This window comes from Anas platyrhynchos, chromosome 13 (assembly GCF_047663525.1).
Source record: "Anas platyrhynchos isolate ZD024472 breed Pekin duck chromosome 13, IASCAAS_PekinDuck_T2T, whole genome shotgun sequence".
Taxonomy (NCBI): Eukaryota; Metazoa; Chordata; class Aves; order Anseriformes; family Anatidae; genus Anas; species Anas platyrhynchos.
In genome coordinates, this window is record NC_092599.1 from 19445388 (window position 1) to 19469630 (window position 24243).

Here is a 24243-nt window from a genome sequence, read left to right on the forward strand (position 1 = left end):
TGTACCGTAGATAAGATTTTCATTGATTATTTTTGAGTGTTATTCTGTTACATTTCTGTATAAGTTTTTGCTGAATATAAGTACAGAGAGAATTATATCTTTTTTAATGTTTGATGATTACATATTTTTTCCACTTAAAATAAGGTCTATAAAAGTTTAACTAGTAAGGTAAAACTTTGCTCGTATTCAAAGCATTTAAGATGACACAGCCTATCTTCCATTAAAAAAAAAATCTAACTTCAGACCTTTATAACTTCATACTCAATACGTTTAATGTATTTCTCTTCTGCAACACCTCTTAGAAATACATTGGTGAAAATTATTTAAGGTATCTACAAGAAAAAAAAAAATTATCTGCTGCTAACAGTAGACCCTAAGCTCTGTTCACTATTTTCTAAATTTTCTAAAAGCAAAAGTTTTGTAAGTTCAGCCAGTATTTATTTTTCTGCAAAATAATATCAAGTAACATTAATGTAAACATATTTAATGTTAATACATAAACTCAATCCATTAAACCTTCATGTACCATGGCACTGAATTTATGGCAACCTTGTAACTTGAAAATAGCATAGCTTGCCAATGACAGAGGAGTCTAAATCATTAAATACATCTGAAGAAAAGAGAACAGTTCACAAAATAAAAGCATTGTACTTGAAACCAAAATGCTACAGTATGGTCACGCAGGAGCTGTTCCTTAGAACCATGTAGATGGAACAATTGTCACTAAAACTCCCTCTAAAAATATAAAATGTTTTGTTAATAACTACTGTCACCTGAAGTTAAGTAAATCATACCAAATAGCACAAAATACAGTAGCTGGAAAATGCAAAATAATTTGGTAGACCCATCTAATTCTTCAGCATTGCCATGCAGAAATCAAGAGGGATTTTCTGTTCCTTCCTTAAGCTTTTTTCTTTTTTCTTCCAGTGTTTGTTTAAATACTTTTTTCAAGGTATTGTAAACATAGGGTCCATCTTCAGAATCGAAACTTGTCTAATAAAAGGAAGAAAATTGAGTTCAGTTGTTAAATAGATGTCATATAGCAAAATGCAAAGTAGATGACCAACATTTTTTTTAATCAGTTTTCAGATTTATCAAAGAAAATACGTGTTGTGTTATGGCATGCTTAATACTGAGTATTTACAATTTTTTGCTGACTAAACATTAAAACAAGCTAACCAGAGGAGAGGAGAAATGTCATGATTGTTTTAACAGGTGGCATGTCTGTAGATTTACAAAAGATTAGGAAGCAATTAACTTTCTTTTCAAATAATTTCACTTGCTGAACTGCAATGTAATTTTAGAAAATAATTTAATCTGATGATAAGAGTCCAAGTAGTAAAGGCTACTCCCAATGCCTACTTGATCTCACCCCGTAGAAATTATCTTTTCCCTAAAGTGAAGAAGTTCATGAATCGGACTTGAGCCAGAAATAGAAAAATGAGACTAAAGGACTGAGGCTGTAGTGACAGAATGTAATTTTGTTGAGAGCATTTCCTATCTTTTATGTAGGCTGGTTATTATAAAATATAAACTCTGAAATAGCATGAGTACATGAAGTGTGAAGGAATTACTGTAATTTTTAACACAGAGGACTGCTCTGTTGATTTGCCCTACATGATTTACAACAAACAAATACGATGTCTTGGACAAATGGTTACTTGCCTTAGTGAAAGCTTTAATAGCACGAGCAAGTAAGGCCTCCTCCACATCAGCTGGTAGCATTTGCAAGTTCACCACACAGTGTAAAATACAAAGGATAGTCTGACACTGTTCCTGGTGGGTAAAAAGGAACAGCAGCTCGTTAGAAGAAATCTTTTCAAGAAAAACATTTAACTTTCCATTTTTGTTAATTGCTGTTCAAATATCAGACTGTGCCTTTCTGTATTGAAACCTTCAGGTGTAGGAGTTGGGGAGAGAATTTTTACAAGCCTTAAGAGTTTCTGTGTAATTGTTTCAGTCATGATGGGAGAAACTCTTCTCTTGTGTATCTCAGACTATTCTGGAAATTTCAACAAGGTCAGGCATTCCTCTGGAGACCTGGCATTTCAAGGTTCCCAACACAAAAAGTGCAACACTCACATGAGGTAGCATAGAAAAAGTGAGATTAGATCTTTTCAGTCTCAAATGCTATGCACATTAGCTCTTTCCCCAGCTAATGTAGCATGATCTACATCTCCTTCTGCCCTTACCAAGTATCCTTCACCATGAAAAGAAGCTTGCAGAGAGACGAGGATGTATACAAATGGAGCAAAGTATCCTTGGAGCTGCTAATTCCCATCCCTTTGGATGGGATTATAGGTTTCTATTTTGATAGATTAAAAGTGTTCTTTATTTTGATACAAACAGAAACTTAAAACTCGATAGGGTGGAAGAATGCGTCAGGAAGAAACATGACATTTTGAGATGAAGAATTCTGAATGTCATGTCATTAAAGTGGTCACTGCACACAAAGTCTGCCCACCTACTGTTTAGAAGCTGTATTCTTGGGTATCTAGAGGTTATTAAAAGAGGCCCTATCTTTTTCACAAATATTTTGGAAGCAATTCCCAAAGAATTACGAAATGAGTTTGCATAATTAAGAGGTCAAGAATAGAAGTGGGTTTGTTTTGTTTTGTTTTATTTACCCTACATCTAGCTCTTTGGGGTAAGCACAGTTAAGTGATTGTGGATCAGAAGTACCTGTTTCTCATTTCAGAGTTCAAATGGCCACAGTTCTGAATTATAAGTAAAGGATTTTGGCCTGCCTTCTGTATCCTTCAATTGGCAAATTCTTCCTATTCCTTGTCCAGTTCTTCCGAAACTGATGGAGTATGGTGTTTGCACAGCAAATATGACGACTGTTAAGCACAGCTGACAGATTTGACATTAACAAAAGCCATACAAAAGGCAAAAGTTTGTCTTTGCCCCTGGATCTCCAACTGGAGAATCTGCAGGCATGCAAATGCAGTTGGGCTTCTACCAAATAAGTTCCAGAGATAACTCAGACTTTTCTTATAATATTCATCATGGTAGTATTGATTACAGCTCATACTATTGAATATAAAAATAATCCTCATTTTGATTTTTAAAGAGATTGGAGTTGCCTTTAGAGAGTACAGTTTCTGTGTCTAAAGGCAATAAATGAATGGTTCGGCATGTATCAACAAAATATACTTAACAGTAAAATAATGGATTGACATATATAATATCTACCTTTCTCAGCAAGTTAAGTGCATCTTGTGATTCTGTGCAATTTTTTGCCAACATGTCAATATCATCTTTGGATATAATAGGTTCTTTCAGTTGCTCAATCCAGGACCACATCAAGCTACAGAGGATGAAAGGATCTCTCTCAGTACAGATTTTATCCCAAGCTCCATCTCGAGAATTCAGTTCTTTCTTTAGGGGAAAAAAAAAAAAGGAGGGGGGGGGAAGAGGGTGAAAATGAATCATCTATTTACTTTTACTGGCATTCTCTTTGATTGTAGCAGTACTTGGCTGCTTACATTCCAACATGAAAAGAAGACTTAACAGTTCCAAAAAATATATATTTTTTCTTTTTCTAAAGCATCAACATTAATCAGCAGTAATACAAGTGATTCTTTAAAACAGAAGGATGACATAAGTAGTGCAGCTCCGAATCTCCCAGTTATCTCCTAGAACATGTAAAATAGCTTTGAATTCCTACTTTAAAACAAATGTTGGTAGGAGGATTTGGTTTTCAGAATAAGCAATTAAGTTTCTATGAAATACTTTTACACACAGAATCCTCTGATTAGGTCTGAGAAAGCACTGATTAAAAACATAGCTCTAACTTAATATCTGTAGTACTTTTATGCTATCAGCAATGAAGTTAAGCTACGGATAATAGCATCAGTTTTCATTAGTTTGTAAAATGAATAAATGGAACCAGAAACAATGTTCTAACCTCCAGTTACATAACAAAATTTGTAGGTTCACTTTGTTTCCTACTGAAAGAGCTGGTGATAACTGACAAATACAATTATTTTCTTAACCAGAGCATAAATCTGCGTCTCAGCTCTTTCAAAGCACGTGGTAGCATTTTGGCATTCTAGGAATTAACCTAGGTGAAATATTGCAGAATATACAACACTGAGTCAAATTAAAAATTACCTGCCACATTTCTACCTTCTGCTTCACTTCATCCTCTTCCAGAAATTCATTTATATTTGCAAGTGCTTTTGCTGCCAAAACCCTTCGGCCTTCCAAACTTAATTCTGACTGCAGAACAATGTGTGGAATTGCCTCTGACAGATCTTTGCTACCTTGGCTTTCGCATCCAATGGAAAAGTTCACTTTAGAAGAAGAAGAAGAATCAGAGTCCTCGGAGACATAGACTTTTCTGCTGTACATATTAGTCATGCGTTCTTTCCTGTGACCGATCTCATTGGCAAAATTTTGCCTTGGTGTTCTAGTTTCCCTGGAAGTGTGGATAGATGATAGACCTGAAGAAAATGTTCTGCTGCGTTGTACTTCTTTGGTAGAGTTCCTTCTATGATGAACTGAAGATCCATCTTTTCGCCCATCCAAATTAAATTTAGTCTGACTCCAAATCGTACATGTATTACGCACTAATGCTTCTTTGTTTATATCCAGCTGTGGCTTTTGGTCATCTTTGGCAGAACACTCCTCACCACGGTTCTGCTTAAGTTTGTTGCACTGTAATATCTGAGCAGGTACTGTCCATGCAGTTTCTGCTTGTTCTAAGAGGAACTCTGTTCTCCTTAAATCTGACTCGCTATAGCTAAGACGCCTTTTCACATGAGTGAGAGGCTGAAGGCAGTCGATGTTCCTTCTTTTCCAAAGAGGATCACATTCATGTGCCAGGGAGAAAAGAGAATCCTGGGTCTCAAAGGGGGCCGAGTGGGCGTGGGAGGAGTCCGACGTGTCGCTGTCTTGCCTTGCCAGTTCTTTATCTAGCTGTGCAGACACCAGCTGAGAAACAGTCTTTTCAATTTCAGCTGAGAGATCTGGTACATCTAACAGTTCTGCTTCTATCACTTGTCTATTTTCTGCCAAGTCTAGCAACAGTTTGCAAACTAGATGAATGAGTTTTGGCACGTGTTTGAGATGCCTGCTCTCGTAACCATGGAGCAGGTGTCTTTGGCGGGTCAGGTACTGGGACAGTGTCACCGTGTGTGCCTTGGGCTCGCAGCATGCAAACACATTTCTCAGAGGAATCAAAAACTGAGTGAATTCTCTGATGCATAGTAACTGCCCTCTAGTCTGAATAGAATTAGGCCTTTTTGCTCTGACAAAAAGAATTGCTTGGTCAGCTGTCATTCTTGTTGCAAAAACTAAGTAGCAAGCTACTAGAACACCTGGGAAACATAAACACAAAAATTAGCTGAAGAACCATCAAACTGAAACAAACATTCAGAAGAACCATGGGGTAAAAATGAATGTAGGTACAGATAGAGGTTTTGTGCCCTTTATTACCTGATGCTGTTAGGCAAGTATAGTTGCTTTCCTTGGACCACAAGATACAGTAAACCCACTCTCACTACACTTGAAGTGAGAGCTAGTTTCTCACCACAGCATTTCTAGGAGTTGCGTCATAAGTGAACACGGGAGCGATGGTGGCTTCTACAGGAACAACTCAGGCAAACGAGTCTTGAAAGAGCCAGGAGTAATTGAAATTTTAGGTGAATTTTTCCCATCAAAAGATAGCTGTCCCATATGAATGTAACAGCTCATTATTATACAGATTCAAAAATCTTCAAACCTTACAGGTTTCTGTTTTTATATATTAAAACTGATCTCTTCCACTTCTGACTGACCATTTTCACCAATTTGTTTAGCATTTTTAACCACTTCATAGATATACATCTTTCAATGATATAGAATTTAAATCATTAACAAATTATGACAATAGGGGTTTGCATCTTCAGAAAAACAATTCTGTTGATCTTGCAGTAGAGCACACTTACCTGTCCGACCCAGTCCTGCATGACAGTGAACAGCTACCCTTCCTTCCTGCAACGCAAAAGCCATGACTTTTACCATATCAAGTATAGTAGTGAGAGATGCCACTCCATAATCCTTCCATCCAAAATTATAAAAATAAACTAAAATGAAAAGAGAGAGAGTTATTTGCTTTACTGAATGTGAAATTTTCAGTACTAAATTCAGGGGAGAGATGACTAATAAATGATAGTATTAAAGACGCATAAAGAATCTTAGGAGAATATGACTACATATTGTTTGCAAGAGATTATTTTCCTATTTCAGAGTACTTTTGCTGTTTCACTTTGATAAATACGTGACGCTAGCAAAGATTTGTCAAACTCAAATTCAGCTGGAATGTGAAAGATATAACAAAGCGGAGTGATTCATACAAAAATTACTGAGCTATACATAGGTAGAGCATAATCTTTTCTTTTTAGAAATAAAAGCACCGCTTCAGTCCAAAGCTGTTTCTTACACAGAAGCACTTTTCCTCATCTCAGCATTTGAAAATATAAAAAGACTGTCGTTACAAATGTCCTTTAATCAAAAACCGTTCTATAGCCTAGGTAAGAAAACCTGAGTTATACCAGATCTTGAAACAACATTAATGTTTTATACGTTTGGGAACTCAGAAGAAAAAAAAACAAAAAAAAACAAAAAAAAACAAACACAGCTGTTGTCCTTTCTTTATTCTAAATACCTGAATGTAAACCCTCTAATATCACTCTACGTATATACAGTATTGGATAATGTGTTATTCACTCTCAATTATATTTGCCAAGGTTTATGTTTACACCCTCTTTTGTACAACATTTCTCATATAGCTGCTTTTAATACATGAGAATTCAAGTAAAAATATCTGGTGCTGAAGTGAATAATTAATGAGGAATGGCAGCAGGATTGAACTTACTTCCAGCCTCCATGAAAGCTTCAGGAAGGTAAGTGAAACCACTTTCTTGTTCCAATGGATTCCCACAGCTCGCATGCTCCCCAGGACGCTGAAGGTTAATTATGGTTTTTATGCCACATCTTAAGGAAGGAATAGATGAGTCTAAGCATTATATGCAAACAAAATCTTATTATCCCTTATTTTCTGAAACACACATTTATTCTTAGGGGAGAAAAAATCTTTATACTGTTGCATCAGGAAAATGAGAGGATCTTTAGCAACTATCCAAATCTGTGTTGAAAGAGAAAATGGATTGGGAATGATATGAGTAATACCTACAATAAATAATGAGTAAATTTTGTTACCTTTCAAACTGCTCAATAATGTTGTACTTTTCAATTAATTCTGTTGAGGGTCGAGCCATAGCCAGTATGTTATCTGTTATCCTAAGAAATTAAAAAAGTAGTAGTTTTTATTACTGGTACACTAATAAAGATGATAATGATATTATTAATAACTTCCCTGGTATGAATTTGCTATGATAAGATTACTATGTGATTTTTAAGAAGGACAGAAACACATTGTTGATTAAATAGAAATGATTTTTCAAAGAATTCTACTATCATACAGCGTTAGTGGTAAATCCTATTAAACTAATACAGGTATTACATATCAAAAGACCATTACTTGAACTATTTAAATGCCAGTCCAATTAACACATTAAAAAATTCCTTTGAATAAAAATCTGGACTGATCCCTGTTTGTCCCTTTAAGGCTCGTATGCTTCTCAATAGCAGTCACTGTTACTGTTAAAAATTTAAAAGATATTTTTCACATAAGTAATACTGTATATGGATATGCTTTTTTGAACACATACATTATTTCATCTCCAGTAACTGTTTTTACTTTGAAATTCTATTATGATCACATTTTAATTAATTTGCATTTTAAATCTTAGCCAGAAATGTCTGTAACCCAGAATATGTATATATATGTGTGTGTGTGCATATGTATATATATATAGTTCAAGACAGATAGGTATTTATTCTTTGAGATCTTAACCAAACCTATTGGAAATACACAGAAGTCTTTCATCACTTTTACTGGGCTATGTACAATGGCTATTATGGTTTACTGTTAATTTGTAATTTTGAACCACGCTATCATTATGTTTTATACTTAACTTGGAAGTGGTTGATTTGAAAAAAAAAATCTTAAGTATGATTCTCTCATTTAATAAATATACTGGATCCAGTTACATTTAGTGACAGTAAATGCTGCATACTACCAAGAAGAGTAAAGCCCTTTAATGGCTTGCTCCTGGTCACTCCATCGAGCTGGGTTCTCATACTTGCAGGCACGTCCACCGCACGCCATGGAGCACTGCATGTGACCAGGAATGACATGGCGAAGGCGCTCCCCGACTTTAGTGTATTTTGCTGTTGGACGCCGTGAACCTCCTGTAACACAAGCAAAAGCAGTTAGTAAGGTGGCTTACAAATTCATTTCCACCTTAAAAGCATCTGTTCAGCCTTACGTCAACAAAGTTACAAAGAGCATACAGATATGAAATATGTAAATTTACAACTCATTTTTAAACATGGACTTTAAGGATTCTAAGGAAAAAAAACATTGATTTAAAAAGCTTTTTAAAAGCAAAAAGTTGCTTTTTCTCATAGCAAATTTGTTTTTTCTGATGAAGTTATAGGTGTGTGATAACCTGTGCAGCAGAACAAATGTCACTGTCATCTTCCACCTAAAATCAAAAATAGTTAGTCGTGTACTTGGTATATGTATGAAGGTGTGCTTCTGTTTTATCCGTTCTCTGTAATTGAGCTGTTAGAGTGAAAAGCATGTATTAATACTCAAATACGAATCTATGAATGAAATATAAAATACAGAAAAAAAATATTTTAAACAGTATTTTATGCATATGTATGTAATACAGTCAACAGAGCAAAAGCATATGAATTGGACAACAACAGCAACAAAACCAGAACTGCCAACAGTTTGAATGAAAACTACTTTACTCTTTTTTTCAGGAAAAGTTGCATCCAGCTCCTCGGGGCTCAGAGATGATATCGCCACCATAACGCGCTGAGTTGATGATGAGAGTACCTCCACCACCGAGCTCCGGCGCCTCTGGATTATGCGGAGAAGGGGATCGGAGGACGAATGCCTCCGGCCCTGGAAAAAGTTGCTAAAAATACTCGCAGCTGAACGCCTCCGGGGTGAGCCCTGCATGACTGCCTGGCCCCAGCGACAGTGGAGCAGGGTGCAGAGGACGCGCTGATCGAACAGCCCAGTTGTTCTGTGCCGAAGTTGCAGGGATGTGCAGCATCCTCCCGCCCGCTCCGGCAGCCAGAAGGCAGGGGCTGAGCTGTCACCATAGTAACTCGCAGCCAGCCCCGAGGCAGCGAGATGCTGTAGGGGCTGGTTCTGGTTGGGACAAGCTGTTCCGCCACCGATGAAAATAGTTGCATTTCAAGTAGATAATTTTGGAAATGGACGGGGAACGACCAAAACATTTTCCGTAAACAATGTGAGTATTTTAGTTGGTCATAAATAACACACATTGAGAACTTGCTAAGACACAAAATAGTATATTCAAAAGAACAATCAGAATGCAGTTGGGGGCTCTGCTTCCTGAGAAATCTGTAAGTACATTATACTCCCCCACCTCTTGGGTTAACATTCCACAACCACCTCTCTCCCTCCGCTTAGTTGCTCCAAAATGCATCATTAGCTCTGTAATGATTGGGATTAGTGTGTTCCTACTGAAATGGCTCAGTACATGATGAATTGTAGACTGTTCGCTCTGGACCATTCATATCTTCAACAAAACACAATTTGTTATTCAAAACAAAAGGCTTATTTTTTTTCAGGGCACAGCTCTTTTATTAACCAAAGCTGTTAGCCCTACAGACTGAGATAAAGCAGATTATGGGGAGGAGAAGATGCATTGGTTGAGTGCTTTAGGCTTATGAAGGTAGATATTAGGTGGCAAATTGCCTCCCTCTTTGCTTCTAGCGTGGTAAGAACGAGCTGGCCAGAAGGACTGCTCAAAAACAGGACTGTTGTTTTCAAAAGCACAAAATTGTTATGCAACTATGCGGAGAACAAACTACAGAAATGTTTAAAAAAAATTAAAAAAATAAAATAAACCTTCCCATTGTTTGTGCATTAGACTGGATGTTAAAGGAGAAAGCCTGGGGAAATAATGAAGAAAAGTCACCACAGCTTTGGTCACCTGACAAATAAATGCTGTTGCATTTTCCTAAGGATATATACTACCATCAGTCAGTGTTTGATTTTTTCTTTTATATTATGAAACCAGGAATTCTTAAAGAGGAATTGCGTATGAGAAAGCTCTCTTGATAAACATTCCTCAGGTAAACATGTACTGTTTTCTTCTAGGTACTGAACAGGAACAGAGTGACTGAATTTTGAATACTGCTCCCCAGCTCTTCAGACATGGTAAGGTTTTCTGTAGATACCAGGCATTAATTGTCGGTAGTGATGTGGTATGAGAAAAGGAAAACATTAAAGCTGACTGTTAGCTGTCGTCTCAAAGATCTGAGTATTCTAATAAAGCTGATATTAGGAGATGAGAAAATATTTGAATGTGTTTTTATATGGGGTGTTAGGTTGAAGAAGAAGGAAGGAGATGAAAGAGGCTACTTCAAGTGCTACCTATATCCAGCAAATGCCAAAAAAAATGCTTTCCAGTTAATTTTATGGCTTCTTATTCTTTCTCTTCTCAGAATCTTTTCTTCAGGATATATTAAATGATGGAGTCAGAAATGAGCAAGATAAAATGCTGCACACCATATTTTTCCATTGAATCTACCATGATTTGCAAGTACTCACTCAAAGTAAGACTTGAAATATTTTATTATAGAGTTCTTTTTGTTGAAGAGTTGTTTATACTTTCAGAGAGCAAGGCAGTTTCTGAACATGGAAATGACACAGGTTCTTTAATTAAGAGACTTGACAATATGGAAGTAACATAAAAGCTTAAAAACACATCACGGTGATAATGTTACGCAGTTTGTTTTTGTTAGAGACATTTTTAAGATTATAATCTGATAATGCATCTTTTCTCTATGGAAAAAAAAAATCATTATTTCTTTAAGCACTTTTTATGAATGGCACTATCAGAGGAAGTTATTACCTGAACTCATATTTGCAAGATGTACGCTGCTCTCTAGCAATGAAGAATATGGGAGTTCATTTTGTAGCAAAACTCCTGCAGCCATTGCAGTACCTGTTGAAACAGTAGTGTGTTCATTGTAAATCTACAATACACTAAAAAAAGGCAAAATAAAGCTGAGTTAAAGTTGAGTACCTGACACGTGGTTGTAAAGTTGCCCCAAGCTTAAGATTGGGGCAGTCAGACATGGACGGTACTTTGGTTTTGATGTGCAGTCATCTTAAAGTTCAACTGCTTCACTGTCTGCCCCAGCAATTTGAAGTTTAGTTAATTGTGTATTTCCAGCTCCAGAGTCTGGCTGACTGTGTGCTTCAAAGTGTGTGCTTTATATGGACAGGAGGCACTCACCTAAATGCCTTTAATGTAGGCACCTGGGTGAGTGCCTCCATCTTGATTTTCTCAAATTTGTAAAGGTAACCATACAACTGTCAGTCTAACTGGAACCTTCCAAGGGGCAGTTCCAGCAAATCTAATGATCCCAGAATGGCAGCACTATTTCTAATTCATACCGTTCACACTTTTAGCTGATGCTTGCCCAACAGACTATCCACAAGGTACGTGCTTTCTCTGCTCTCCTCCCCCCACTCTTTGTTTCTGGTATGATGTCAAGTTTGAAATCACATATATGAAGATTCTCTTCTAAAAACAAAAGGGAACCCAAGACTTCATCTAAGCAAACATATTTTAATACAATTTCTGATACAAACCAAGTAATTTTCTGAAGAGACTGTGTCTGACAAAGAGAACTAAAGGAAGGCTGTAAACACAAACACATCAGTCACTGTGATGTGTAAGTAAACCAACTACATGGATGCTGACTGAAAATTTTTACCCGTTAAAAGATCTCTTCCTCTTATCTCAATAGTAAAATAGTTGCAAATGTAATGTTAAAAATAAATAAAGATTATACCAAGTTAAGTAGGTCTCTGCTGTAACTATTGAAACTTTTCTATATAGACGAACCTTCTGTGCCACGTTTTGGAAAAACAATATCAGAATTTAGCAGCATAAATAGCATTTTAAAAGATTTACTAAAAATATTGAAAAAAACGAAAATAAAAAGTAATGTAGGGATTATGTGGTAAACAATCCAGTGCTGTGTTGAAATGAGGTATTAACTGCTTGCTGCTTACTGTCCACTCTTTATCTATAATACTGCATAATTATTTTAAGTATCTGAATAGGGGCACATGAAATTTCATTAACTCATATTACACTATCTGCCACATAGTTGAATAAATTGAAATTATTCTTCCAACCATGCTTATGGATTTATTCCATATCAAAGTCACCTAGTACAACTCTGTCCTTTTCGAGATGCTTGAAGGTGGGAACTGAATATATATGCCCATTAACAGCCTTTTAATACCGCTGCATCAGTGGCCTCAAAAATACAAGAATTGTGTGTGTGTTTGTGAAAGCCAAGAGGCCTTTCAAAACTTAAGTGAAGTTAAGGAATCCATTTCTAATGTACATCTGTATATTATTAAGAATATTCATTCAGATGAATCTTACACTAGACTAAAGGGTATCCTGAACATTTTCTACTCAGCTACTTGACCATCTGGCTGCACTTTTACAAGTCAATGCCTTTAATAAATAAGCAGGAATACAGGCACAACTTGCATTCTATTTTGAGCTCTAATTATCTTAATTACCTTTTTCTTTTTTTTTTCTTTTTTTCCCTCCCCTATGGACTTTGAAATCAGTAATAGATGGCTTTCACGATCAGAGGAAACTCAGCAGCTAAAGAAATATTTCTATTTCTCAGAAATTTCTCTCAAAAATCTTAATAGCTTTGCCAGATAACATACAAGCATTTAAAAAAGTCCGATGCAATCATACGGGTGGCAGGATCACCACCGGTCACGCTGTTCTGACAATGAACGGTAGCTGCCAGAGAAAACCCAGTCCAGTCAGGCTGTGCCCCACTAACCCAGGACACAGCTCAAGCTTCTCTGCATGATTCCCCCATGGGGAGGAATGTGGGTGAAACACCTCTATCCTGAAAAGGCCATCATCTTTCCCTAAAATGTTCCAGAATTAAAGCTTCAAGCTAAGTTGGAAATCTGGCATTTCTAACATTTGTAGTTGAACTAACAAAGTACCACATTTGTTTTAACAAAGTTTTGGATATGCAGTATACAGCACTTCATGAAATTGTTGGAAATGGAATTTGATTTCTTGAGCTTTTATCGGAGGCAGTGTTTTCTTATGTATGCTAGGACTGAGTTCAGGCAACTCTTTCTGAATCTATAGTTCCATGAAATCATTGCTTTTTTAATATTTTTCCATAGTCTGTTATCTGTGTTGCAAGAAGTGAAACAGCTCGCTGTGATTTGTTTGAAAATATAAGTGAATTTACTACAGAGTTATTTAATCACAAACTAATAGGTTGCTCAGCACAGACTACAGACTCGTGTAATATTTGTGCTGCACCTGTCTGAACAATATGCTTAACAATAAATGCAAATAATTTTCTTGAAATATGGAATAAAGAATATGAATGTTATTTAAATAGAGACAGAGTTTTCCAGACGTACATCGCAGGCTGTGTCAGAATGAATACTGTATTATAGAAAGTCTCCATTCAAAAATGAAGACTTACATGCTGCAGCAGTATTACCTGCAACTTACTGGTAAAATAAGGCTACTCGGAACAATAAATGAAACCGAACATCATCTGTTAGTTACTGTATTTCACAGACATTTATGTATGCCTGTTAGTTTTCCTATTTGCTTGTACCCAGTGTTAGACAGAAGAAGTAAGATGAAATAGTAGAAATATTACTATTAATCAAAATTACTTTCCTTTTTTTTTTTTTTTTCAACCAGATTTCAGGCCTTTACAGAAGAGGGAAGAGATGCAGACGACATACCTACAATATACAAAATACTAGCAAGATTGCTCAAAATGGCAGAGGTAAACAATGTGGTTTTTTGTTTGTTTTTCTTTTTTAACAAATTAGACCTCTCTCAAATTTTTTTGTAGACCAAATCTCTATTTCCTGTTCTGTACGACCAGGCAATTCCAATTCTCTGTTTTGTTGTATATTTTTCTGAAACAAACAAACAAAAAGTTAAATAAGATTGTGATAAGTTTACAGAGAAATGATGCACTCCCTTGAACAAAGGTAAAAAGTTTTATTTTGGGACAGGCAGTACTATTTCCGTGTTGTTACTACAGAGAGGGGTATTACTGTCCTGCAAAGAAAAACAGCATTAAAAGCTAAAATAGTGGTTGGGTAAAAGAAACAACTCTCCCGTTTTTTCTCTGTACATTTTTTAGTTTTAAAAAGGTCCTTTTCAGCATTTTGTTCATCGTGTTAACACTTGACAGATGCTAGAGAAAAAACAAGTCTCAAATGTTATTCCAGGTCACGTTCCTTATTAGCTCCCTGAGGGAACTGGGTCACGTGCCTTGTGGCAATCATGACACCACCTTAATCAGATCCCCTCCGTTATCTGGGTGACATGCATTTCTATTGCCATGACAGCAAAGAGGCTGGCCTTTTAATCCTGCTATCACAATTTAAGAAATGGAACGGTGTCTTAGGTGATGTTCCATCTCTTTATATTTTATCATGGGAAGCAATGTCATTAAGCTTGCATGAACGCCACAGGTAATGCAACCAAAATGTAGTAAAAATAACACTGATGATGGCTGACTGAAGTAAACAGCAGAACCCCATTGCCCAGGAAAACAAGCGTACATTGAAATCAGATATCAAGCCCTAAGGGGATATTTCAACAGGTCCCTCTGAGGTGTGGATTTTATACTTGTTTTGGTGTCTCTTTACCTCATTTCTTTTCTCTGTTTCTGAGCAGCCCGATCCCTAACAGAAGGGATGGATCAGCTTTTGTTGTCTGTTGGTAGCACTGCTGATTCACCTGTTGCATTTGGTAACAAATGACAGCTGTCAAATATGCATCATCTACGCAGAGGTGAATTTCGTGCAGAGGAAATAGTATAGGCACACCGTGGTGCCTTTGGTGAGGTCAGTCTGTGCTCCCACGTGTGTTTTAGGGAGTGATGCAGCCTCTGGTCTACATCCACTTCCTCTGGAATGAAAGGGCTTCTCTTTGTGGAGATACAGGTTAAGCAGCAAAATGCCACACCGCAAGGAGGGCAAGGGAGAGATCAGGGATCTGCAACCAACTGGTGGGCAGGCTTGGCCGGGAGGAGCATACAGGAGGCATGCCTTCCTGGTTCACAAGAGCGTGCAAAAAGGAAGATTATTTCGTAGAATTTCAGGACCTGGAAATCAGTGGTTTCCAGTCACTGGGCTGATTTTTTGCTCCAAAATGAAATGAAAGAAAGGAACAATGTCCAATGTCTAATGTTTTAGCAGCCAGAAAAGCCAAAAAGTGCAAAGACAAGGGCTGGTCCCAGCTGACCTTAGCAATTAATATGGTTATTTAATAAATGCAATTACTATCTTTAGAACATGTTTTCAAAACAGAAGAGCTTGTAGTTGAGACTGGAATGATTACAGTTGTGCCAGTTCAGCTGCCAGCACAAACAGGAATCCTCTCCACATTTCTGTGGAGCTGTTTACTAATAGTGGAGTCCCATTTCTTCAGATTTATATGGATTTGGTAACTAGAATATGACAGCAAACCACATATTCCAAAAGATTAGTTTTTATGTTAACATTAGAAACCTTGGATAAGCTTTCAATTTTTTAATGTCAGTGAATAAGAAAAGCTATTTTAAACCTCAAATATATTCATGCAATAGAGGTAAATGCTGGTGCTTATGCTTGTCATATAAAATGCAGGGATTGTTTTTTACCGTTTTCTTGCCTTTTGAAATGAATTGTTCTCTCCCCTGTTGTATTCACATATAAGTAACTAACCAGTGGCCAATTTTTAAAGCAAGATAGTCAACTGCAGATGCAGGTAGTGGCCATATTAGCTTAGCACCTATGCCCACCATTAAAATTAAACATCATTAAAATTCACTCTGTGGCCTGATTCTGTAAGTACTTATCTTCTTCAGTAGCTCTGCTTTTGTGAGCAGTCCCATAGAAGTCAACAGGGTATTTGTCAAAATGGAAGATTGCATGGGATAAAGTTTCATTTCCAAAATGCAAAGTTCTGAAAACTGCACTAATTAATTTACGTAACTAAAGATAACTCAGGTAATTAAGCAAAAATATGATCATGTACTGAGGACTGTTTTATAGTGGTTAAGAGCTAATAAATTATAACTTGGTCATTAAATTCAGGTTTTACATCTGATAATATAGGCAGATCATTAACATTTTTGATAGAAAAATCTAAGTACACTGAGGGGTAGTTAGTGACTTCTACAGGAAGCACTGGTAAATGAAATCATATTGAAAAATACAACACACTATCTACTTTGAACATTGCCAGAAATAACAAAACATTTATTTCTAAAGTTTTAGAAAAATAGTACTTTTTTCCTTAAACTTGATCATTATGATTAAATTTCTTGTTCTAATACTTATTGCAGGAAAAAAAAAATCACTGATAAGCCATATCACAAATACTTTAGCTACAAGTAAAAGGCTTGAAGGCAGTTAGCACACATATTTCAATAGGCACACACCTCACTTCCCTAGGCTTGCTTGAAATTTGAAAGGTTTACTACCTATGAGCAAACATGAGAAAATCATAAAAAGAAAATAAACACAGAGATATAGGACAAAGGGAAGATAAGGTAATAACTTGAATGCATGTTCAGCTATATGGAATTTATACAGCAGAACAATACTACAGCTGTTGTCAAACTCTGGTGAATTCACTGGGAATGCAACAAAAAATAATTTGTTATTTCTACGAGTTGGGTTGTTGCTTTTATTTTTCCTTTAGGAAAAAAAAAAAAATCATCATGTGTTTTAATTAAAGGTGAATGTCATTTAATCATTAAGCATGATATTTACAAAGGACTACAGCTCCTTTCATGTACAAAAGAGACAAAAGAATATAATCCGTTAGAAAATTATGTAGGTGTTGCTCTGGTGATTCAGTATTTGCTATTAATAGGTTTTTTTGGACATAAATAGCAAGAAACTGCAACCTAAGATGATGGACAGGTCTACCAATTGACTTGATTCATCTCATTAAGTCACGTCAGCTTTCTGTGATAGTGTTAACGCAGTAGTTAAGAGAAGTTATTTTAAACTACCTTGAACAGGTTGGCAACCAGTAATTACTATTGAGAATTATAAAGTAGATGGTGTAAAAATGAATAAATTAACTGTTCTACAAAGAAAAATGAGTGACTCAGATATTACGGATCATGAATATCATGTTTACTAAGACTAGTAGATTTGTCAGACTACATACAGAAGAATGAAATATTGTCAGCACAGCTGAATGCTACTGAAAGCATTCATAAGTGGAAAAGTTTTAAAACTGCACTCTACGACTTAAAAGGAAATATTTTTATACTGCAGATAGTCAAAACCAGCAAATTTACGTGACCTTTAACATAGAATTTCAGTAATTTCAGTTGAACATCTTACCTGTTACCCTGCAAAAAGAGTGAGTTAGTGTTGATCCCTTCATTGCTGCTGTATCAATTTCAAGAAATATATTGTAGGGAATTCGCCTTTGCAGAAGAGATGCTGAATGGTGTTGCCACAGTATTTCCTGGAGTTAATTGGATTCGTGATGGTAATCTGGGAGGAGCCAGTAACTATCTTTTCTTAACTTAAGACTGTATGAGGAATGCCTTACAGGCGATGCAGATAATCATCCCATAAACTGCTTTCTGTGTCTGCCTTGATTTTAAAGGGATTGAGGCAAACAGGCCACACCAACCTGTTTTAATAACTGAACCCTCCGTATCGTTCTGCTTCATCCATTCCATTCACCTCATTTTCCTGTTATCAACCACAAGTAAATATGTGTGTCTACATGTGCCAGACCACTAAGCACACAGTTACAACAATCATTTGGGGAATGTACCTTAACTGCAGTTAAACTGATACAGTAATTTTATAACAACATGGAAAGAAACTGTCTTTTGTTTGTACCTGTGGTTGCACCCTGAACAAAACTTACTATTTTTCAAATACTATCATTAAACTATGTAAATTGAGTGTAAATTAACTGTATTAAAATGAACACCTCAAAAGCAGAAGAAAAATAAGTTCTGAATGGAGAGGATGTGATCTACCAAAAAAAAAAAAAAAACAAAACACACAAGGACTTTGTTGATTTAACTAAGGTGAGCTAAAACAAAGTAAGAAAACAAGCTAAATAAAATAGGATATGATATTCTATTTTACTACAACAATTTCAACTACTAAATATTATCTGACAAAGAAGAAAGGCTTTTTTGTCTATTTCCACAGCTTACCTACACATTTTATTAAAAAAAAAAAAAAGGCTAGTGTTAATTAAGTGCTTACTCACTATTTGTCATTAAAAATACCTCCCAATTACTTAGAGAAAAAGAAAGTACTAGTGCAAGCTTCTGTGAATGGGGTGTGTGTATTATTTAAACAAGCAGGGACAGCAAGCTGCAGGAGACAACTCGAGACTAATGCCAACGTACTTGTGCTCTGAACTGACCCTGCCTCACTCTGGCCAGCAGAGACAGGGCATATAACAGGACCATATTGTTTCATTAATTTTCAAAAATAATTTTGTAGCAAAATCTCACCGTTATTGTAATAATTGCAGCAAAAATCAGAATGAAAAAGAATCCGACTACTTTTGGATAGAAAAATTAATGTACTGAGAATAGAGAGAAATGAATTTAAAAGTCCTTAAGATTACACATCTAGTTTCTTACTAATGCTGCAGGGACAAAAAAAAATCATGGGTGTTTGTGAAAAAAAAAAAAATCTTAACTAAAAATGGGGCTTCAGAAGATTTGTATGCAGATTTGGAAGCCACTGGGGTACTGTCCTTCCTAACTGAAACCAGGACAGGTACTTTAGAAAATACGGTTGACGATTATTCTCTGATCACTTATCTTCAGTTAGATTTTTGAGTTTACATTTACTGTTTGCTACGTGTCACTGTAAATATATTTATTTTTCAAAACCAATGTTTTGTAAACACTAGAAATATTTACGTATGTTTGAATGTAAATGTGACTGTAAAATGAGACAAAAGCCACATAAAAGCATCTTCCTGGGGAAAACAGGCTTTTTTCAAGGCCCAAGTATGTCATTAAGAAATTCTACTGGCAGTTTTATTTTTTAATTACAAAGCTTTGTGAGGAATTTTACCTCACGAAGAAACCAGGTAGTGCTATGTTCAATCTGTTTTATTTTTCAACAGATTCACCTCCCAAAATGAATGCTAATTGAACCTAAGATAATCTCAGTGCCACCTGCGTGATATTCTTTTAGTTTTTCCAAGTGTTTATATTCCTTTGTGTAGCTGAAAATGCATGATACGTGCACACAATGGAAATGCTTTTTTAAAAAACAAACCTGCAACTATTTGTAATTGACTATTTTAAAATTATTTAATAACAGCCTGTAACTATTTTAACTAAGGCATATTATGTAGCCACACATTCCCGCTTCTGTAACCTATAGTGTGAGTGCGTATTGCTAAAAACTTGAAGTTCACTAATTTGAACTTTAAGGTTAGAAACTTGGGAGCTGTGTCTGAAATACTGCAAAACTGAGTTTCGCCACTCCAATGACAACCAATACACAGAATGTTTTCTTCCACTACAAAATAAGTTTTCAAAATTCTACAATTTTACTCATTCACTTCTTTAATGGCTGGTAGCGGTTTCAGTCCCACGGGTGCAGCACCCGCAGCCTCCCTGGCGTGCAGGTAGAACAGGAGAGCTCCAAGCCTCCCAACGCTGTCCTTACAGACAAGAAGCAGCCAGCAGCCCCATGGCCTCCAGCAGTTAAATGACCGGCTGTAAGCACGTGGAATTGCACATTCACTTTGGTATCTTGTGGACCCAGGCAGAAACTAAAGCACGTCACTGCTTTAGAGGCCTGGCAAGTTCCTGGGATATAGAGAGCTTTGGAAGGAAGCTGTGTTACAATCATGGAAAATTTAGGTCAAAAAGACTTGAAGGTCATCCAGCCTGCTCAAGGCAGGGCTGACTTCCAGATCAGATCGAGAAATGCCAGTTTCCCTCTCTGAAGAGCCCTGCCCAAGTAACACTCCAACAGCAGCATCGCTTCTTGGTTTCATCACCCATTGTCTGTCCTCATTATAGAAGTGGCTCTAGAAATCCTGATCTAAGAATTGGGAGTAAGAGGACACATTTTTCAAGCATTAGCACGCAAAAATGCGTTCAACAAGTGGAGCATCTGGTAAAATATTTTGTAGGAGTAAACGGAGGAAGGTAGCAGATTTTTTAGTTGACTAAAGAACAAAAAGCAGTTCAGAATAATTAAGGAGCACTAATTAACTGAAATTTTTAATAAAAGTGTAGTCTTTTTTTTTTTTTTTGAAAGTTACTAAATGCTCACATTTGAGAGGCTGTCTCTGACATAACTTGGTGATTATTTTCCTACGGCTAACACCACCGCACTGTTTACCTACGCGATTCTGGAAAAGGGCTCAGTCTTGGATGCTTTCAGTTCTTGGTGCACCAGCCTGCCACTTGGCTGTGTCCGTCTGTAGGTGTTAGAGATTCGCTTGGCTGTCCCTTCTATCTGTTCCTGCATTTGTACTCCTCGGTACTAGCGGCAGTTTATTCAGCTGAAGAACTGATTTTTTTTCCAGTGATCTGCAAAGTTTAGCTAGTTCCAGGAATTGGTGCCAAACATGTTTGTTCAAACAGACTTGTCATCGTATTTTTGTCAAGACAAGGCTTTGTGCTAGCTGAGGATGACTTTTTGGGGGAGTTAACCATTAGGCTGAAATAATTTGCCATTTCCAAAGAAAGAATACAAAGAGTAGGTGGGAAGCTAGTGACTAAACTAATAATCTTTCTCTCTCTCTCTAGGCTTGGCATTTTCCTACTTAAATTGAAGAATCCCAAATCCTCTGGAAAATTCTGTTGAACTATGATTGCTCTTTAAAGATATTAATGAGCTTTTTAGGTAAGTAGAACGGGGTTGCCAGGCTTCTGGCAGTTTATTTCTCGGGCTGTCTCATGGCTACTTTGTAGTGGACTTGGTGAATCCACCTGTCCTATGACCCTAGGTATGAATTTATCAGATTAGGCAGGTAGAAAAGTGTCTCACAGTGATCTGGATGCAATTGGGATGTTTGTTTAGACTGCAGTGTTTTCATTGCTACATAGAATAAGAACATTAAATTATCCTAAAGCTTTAATAAAACTTAATTGTTTTTAATTTTACTTTAGCACAAATTACATATTTAGATTCCTAGCTGGCTTGGTACATTTTCTGTTTCATCTTCTGCTTTTTCCTCTTCTTGTAGTTTGGGTAATAAAAATCAATTAATGAAGCATTATTTCTGACTTGCATTAAAACACTGTACAGAATGCCTTAGCTTTGTGCAGGGACTGCTTTAGTTTGGTGTAACTTAAAAACTGTATGAAATGTTATTAAAGATTTTTTAGAAGCTTTGCTTTTAGACTTTTTTTTTCTGTCCCTTAAGCACCATGCAATATCACACAGCAAATCAATCACAAAAGCAGGATCAAAACCTATCATTTGTAGACCTCAAGTACACCGGCAGTGTTAGAGTTGCGAGACAAATACATGTTTAGATCCTTAATGAGATCCCAGAGCAACAGCCCACCTATGATCCCCACCCTCTTTCATCACCTGTACTTCCTACATTCATTCTTTTCCTGTTCTGTTCCACTGTCAGTTAAAATTGTCAATAATAAGATAAAATGGAAATGTGGTGAAGTGTTACGAAGGAGCAACATGATAATATGAAAATTTCAATTCAAAAGACAGTTCTAAAACTGAAGAATTGCATCAAGCATTACTTAAAGGTCCTTCAGTGGACTGGCAATGTAATAGGTGACAACAAGCCCAGGGAAATAACCTAGAACCTCTTTTTAGCCTCAGGCTTTGAAATCAAAAAAAAATTGCAACTTTAACTAGAGATTTAAAAAGGAAAGGAGAGGTGTCATAGGGCTAGAGCAACCCAGTTTAGCTTTCCTTTGTGAGACAGCCTGTTTTCTGGCTCTATCACACAGTGGCACCCAGGTGGCTGCAGAGCCCACATCCAATAACTTTGGGTTAGTAGCTCTGTCTTTGAAATAGCCAGCAAATGTCAGGTAGTTGGAAAACAGAGAAATTAAGAAAATAATTCCTTCTTTCATACATTTTGTAACTTCTGAAGAGCTACCAACTTGTGCAGACCCTTGCAAAAGCACTGCTTAATGTATGTGTGGTTTCTAGGAAACGCTGGTCCTACTGTGAGCATGCAGAGCAGTTGTGGAGGATATGAATGATAAAGCGCAGGTGTTCAGAAATGGCAGATTCAGTAAAGAGGAAATGTTAAGAAAATGAAGTAGATCTAAGGTAGCCACTCCTTTTAGGCACTTTATCATGTGCTTTTTCTTAAGGAACAGAATGGTCAAGCTCTGTAGCACAGGGGACTGTTTGGGTGAAGAACCAAAGGAAGAATAAAGTGGCAAGAGTTGCAGGTGGGAGACAGCTACCTGCAAGTGATGTGTTACCTCCTTCTCGCTCCTGTGATAGGATTAAGGCTAGGAAACACTCCAGTGCAGAGAAAACAGGTATGTTTTTAATGTACTTTTCTAATTTACAACACTAATAGACTACCCAAAATCAGGAGCAAAAATGCTTAGAAATCCTTACGCTTTCTTGAAAACCACAGAATGCAAAGCTAGAAGTTACTTGGGTATTGCTGTGTATGTGCTTAAGCAATTCTGCAGTCTGAAGCTTGTTTCGCAAAGCAGTGAACCTAGCGAGACCCATGCCTGGGTACTTGTATCAGAGGAAGAGTGGGGAATTGCAGTGGCTCAGGCAGCACCCTGCCCCGGAGGGAGGGAAGGGTCTCTCCATAACCTGTCAGGCACCGGGTCACCAACAGCATGTGGTGGTGACCAGCGAGGGCTGACTTCATGTTGCGATGTGCTGGTTTGAAGGAGTTACAGGAATTACCTACACTGTGCAGCCACCGAGTGCTTTGAGGCTGGCAGTCAGCACAAGCCCTCCAGCCCCGCAGCGCGGCACAAAACACCCACCTGGGGCTCTTCTGGGTTGCCTTGCAAAGCAAGGGGAAACGTGCCTTGCCTTGTTGGACTGAGCGTCTTTAAACAAGCCTGTCTGTGATTCTGAGTGATACACTAGCATGAAGCAAAATCGAAGTAAGCCAGCAAGCCGTAGTCTGCATTCAGAAACTGGGAGTGTTTTGCCACCTGTAAAACCACCTTGTGCTTTACCTCAGCACTTGCAGTCCATTTAATTTTTTCATCGTGTTTGCAGAGCCCCCTTCCCAGCCACGGAAATTCCACCCAACTCAGATTTCACAATTTCTACCCGTGGCTCCTCTCATGTGTAACTTTACCACTATTATAACACCATGTATCAACGGTATCGTTTGATTTACCATGCTTAAGGGCAATGTTTCCTCAGGCCCGTGGCAGAGGCGCTCAGCAGAGGGGTTTTTGCTGCCACTGCAGCGCTCAGCAGGGAGCGGATCAGGCTGATGGCAGCTCCCCGGGGCCCCGAGCTCGGGCTGCCACACGTGTGGCTCTGTGCAAGCTTTACGTAAAGTCCTGATGAGAACGGGCCAGAAAAACGCTTTCCAGCCACACGGACCTGCAAGTACCGGTGTCTGTGTTGCGCGCAGTCTTTTGGCATTAATTACTTGGCAGACGCGGTGCTTCGTTTCACTACCTGAGGCGCAGGCCTCCCCGAAACACGGCTCTTTCTAGGAAGGGCGAAGCCAGGCAGGCACACAAAGGGGCAGCATTTAAGCCTGGGTCGCTAACACTCGCGGTCCCCTCTTCTCTTCGGTGCTGCTCGAGGAGTGCGGCTTCAGCCTCCGGCCCAAAGCAGCGGCTGAAAACCACAACCCCCCGGCAGCGGCGCTGCGAAGCTCCCCGGGGGGCCGAGCTGCTGCCAGCGGCCGCCGCCGAGCCTGAAAGCGGGGCCGCGGCCCAGCCCGAGGGCTCCCCGCGGGGCCGGGAGGGGGGCGCGGGACCCACCTGGGACCCGCCGGGCTCCCGCCGCGTCCCGCCGCTGCCGCTCCGCCGCCGCCCGGCCCGGGGGAGGCGGTGCCGGGCCCCGCGCATGCGGGCTGGGCCGCGGGGAGGGCGTGGGGCCTG

The 24243-nt window shown here is 38.0% G+C and overlaps 2 protein-coding genes across 9 annotated transcripts in view; one reads left to right on the forward strand and one right to left on the reverse strand.

The window, feature by feature from the left end:
- LOC113841991 (uncharacterized) overlaps positions 1-21556 on the forward strand; it is a 41964-nt gene extending 20408 nt beyond the window's left edge. Inside the window, exons 10-14 of the mRNA XM_072044503.1 lie at positions 6777-6890; positions 8884-10318; positions 10606-10716; positions 13890-13977; positions 20968-21556. The gene's annotated coding sequence lies outside the window, so the exon portion shown is untranslated. The remainder of the gene's footprint in view (positions 1-6776; positions 6891-8883; positions 10319-10605; positions 10717-13889; positions 13978-20967) is intronic.
- Positions 1-24243, reverse strand: PTPDC1 (protein tyrosine phosphatase domain containing 1). Of its 8 annotated transcripts, XM_027468017.3 has the most exons (10): positions 24124-24243; positions 11016-11108; positions 8130-8301; positions 7207-7287; positions 6863-6981; positions 5934-6071; positions 4117-5324; positions 3196-3381; positions 1666-1776; positions 1-993 (listed from the first exon to the last, which is right to left on the reverse strand). In XM_027468017.3, exons 2-10 carry the CDS (start codon positions 11098-11100, stop codon positions 877-879), a joined length of 2217 nt encoding a protein of 738 aa, XP_027323818.3. In that variant the 5' UTR covers positions 11101-11108; positions 24124-24243; the 3' UTR covers positions 1-876. The 8 variants fall into 8 exon arrangements, with proteins under 8 accessions (XP_027323818.3, XP_071900530.1, XP_071900534.1 ...); XM_072044429.1 differs by lacking the exons at positions 11016-11108; positions 24124-24243 and adding an exon at positions 8872-9085; XM_072044431.1 differs by lacking the exons at positions 1-993; positions 24124-24243 and adding an exon at positions 23735-24041 and having other exon boundaries at positions 1062-1776.